Genomic DNA, 2,203 nt, shown 5'->3' with positions numbered 1-2,203 from the left:
CCCCCCCCCCCCCCCCCCCCCCAAAAGTAAAGGAGCGAAGAGGCTGACCCTACAGCCAGTTTCACCACCAGATCCTACAGGAGCCTGGCAAATCTAAGAGGCTCTGAATGGAAAATTACAGCATTTCTATCAAAATAATAAAATCGTCTGATTCAAGAATTAGACTTTCTGTGAAAGGTGAGTATAATTAAGATATTCTCTGGCCACACACTAGAGATATTAAAAAAAAAAAAAAGCTTATTATTTTTCCTTGAAAATTATCTAGGTTGCTGCTGAAATATTCCAAAATATTAAAGTTCATGGAAAAGAGACCAAAGTGAAGAGAGTTGAAAACCCTTCCAGTTTCCAGGCCTGCTGACTACTGCTACACCAGGGCAGGGGAACCATCTCATGGCCCGTGGTATAACATCCCAGCTCCCTGAGGTAAAGGGCCCCTCTCCACACCTGCTGTAAGTGAGCACTCCTGACCATGGCCCTCAATCGATGCTCATATTTTAGCTGTTGACCATAGCATCCTGCTACCAAAATAAAATGATGTCCACTTGAGGTAGGCAGCATAATAGCCTCCAAGATGTCCGTACCCTAATCCCTGGAATTCGTGGATATGTTATCTCACATTGCAAAAAGGACTTTGCAGTTTGAAGGAAAAGGACCTTGGGATGTGGAGGTTACCCTAGATTATCCAGATGCAATCTAATCACACGAGTCCTTAAAATCAGAGAACTGTTCACTGCTGTGAGAACCAGAGAAATGGCAGGGTGAGAAGACTCGGTCCATTGCTGCTGGCTTTGAAGAGGGAGGAAGAGGCCATGAGCCAAGGAATGTGGGCAGCCTCTAGAAGCTGGAAAAGCGGGGAAACAGATTCTCCCCTAGAGCCTCTAGAATGAAATGCAGCCCTGCCAACACTTGGATTTTAGCCTAGTGAGTGCGACCTGTGTTGGATGTCTGACCTACTGAACTGTATGATAGAAAACTAACACAGCATTTTTCCTTGATTCACAGAAAGAATTATCAGTGTATAAAATTAAATATTTTGTCCTACAAATTGTCCTTGTATCTTTGATGCTGCTACTGCCCTGTCAGCTAGTGAACACTGGAGAGCATCAACGAAAACGAGTGCCATCCTGCTGGGAGCCCCACCGGTGCCTTTCAGATGCTTTGTCAACTAAAGTTTGAGATCCACTTAACCTAACTACCACAGAGTCCTGATGGGCAGCCGAAGGTGGTAGCTGCATGCAGATGACCACCTGGCAGTTAAAGTTGAGTGTTCACTCCCATACCAGAAGTTCCAAAATGAGTGCCTACTCTTTGCTGAGGACTATGCTGGGTGCCAGGGATAAAAGCAGGGTGATAAATGCTATGACATCAGGAAGTTCAGGGTGGTAGGGGAGCATGGGGAGAGTGATTACCTAAGCCACTTACCTTCCACAAGATGACTGCAAAGGAAGACACTAAATACAGTGAGCCTGCTCCACAGAAGTGAGCTGGCAGACCACCTTCTCAGGTATTGATTACCTGGCTTTTTCCTTCCCCAACCAGCCCATGGGTCCCTGGAGCTGGACCCACTGTGCACACTCACCTGTTTCCACATCATTGGCATTGGCTGAGTCCCTCAGCCTCTTTAGAGCTGTGAAGAGAGCAAGAGAGGCCAGTTAAAAAAAAAAAAAAAAAAAAGCCATGATGAAACAGAAAGTGGATGACTTCCTAGCTAACCCACCTTCAGCCACAATAGAATCTAAAGGGAAGAAAGGTGCCAGGATACAAGAGACACTACCCTGGGGACAGGAGAAACTTGAAATGTGGCACAGCTAGTGCAAAGGCCACATTCTAGCAAATTCTCCAAGACTTTGAGCCAGATCTTTTTTCTGCCACTTGTAGTAGCTGGGCGACCCTGAGCAAGCTAGTTAACCCCCCTAGATCTCAGGCCAAGTTGTCCTGCTTGTCATGAGTTGTTGCAAAGAGAAGATGAGATGATTTATGTGGAAGCTCTTTGTGAGTTGGTTACACAGATAATCTTATATTCTCCTTCAAAACAGCTCATTCCTTGCCGGCCCGGTGGCGCACTGGATAGGTGCACCGCTTGGGAAGCGCGGCGGCGCTCCCGCCCGAGGGTTCGGATCCCACATGCAGACCAGTTCCCTGCTCGCTGGCTGAGCGAGGCGCGGGAGCGGCGCCGAGGGTTGCGGTCCCGTTGCCAGTCCCC

General features: G+C 47.7%; 1 protein-coding gene across 1 annotated transcript in view; it reads right to left on the bottom strand.

Moving 5' to 3' along the window:
* Positions 1–2,203, bottom strand: part of ANKRD54 (ankyrin repeat domain 54) — a 10,970-nt gene that overhangs the window by 5,614 nt on the left and 3,153 nt on the right. The window contains exons 2-3 of the mRNA XM_008569774.1: positions 1,718–1,735; positions 1,580–1,627 (exon numbers count right to left, since the gene is read on the bottom strand). Coding sequence (XP_008567996.1) covers positions 1,580–1,627; positions 1,718–1,735 — 66 coding nt within the window. The remainder of the gene's footprint in view (positions 1–1,579; positions 1,628–1,717; positions 1,736–2,203) is intronic.

Source organism: Galeopterus variegatus, unplaced genomic scaffold (assembly GCF_000696425.1).
Source record: "Galeopterus variegatus unplaced genomic scaffold, G_variegatus-3.0.2 Scaffold527, whole genome shotgun sequence".
Classification (NCBI taxonomy): Eukaryota; Metazoa; Chordata; class Mammalia; order Dermoptera; family Cynocephalidae; genus Galeopterus; species Galeopterus variegatus.
Note: the sequence above shows the minus strand (reverse complement) of the source record. Positions and strands in the feature narration are given on the sequence as shown.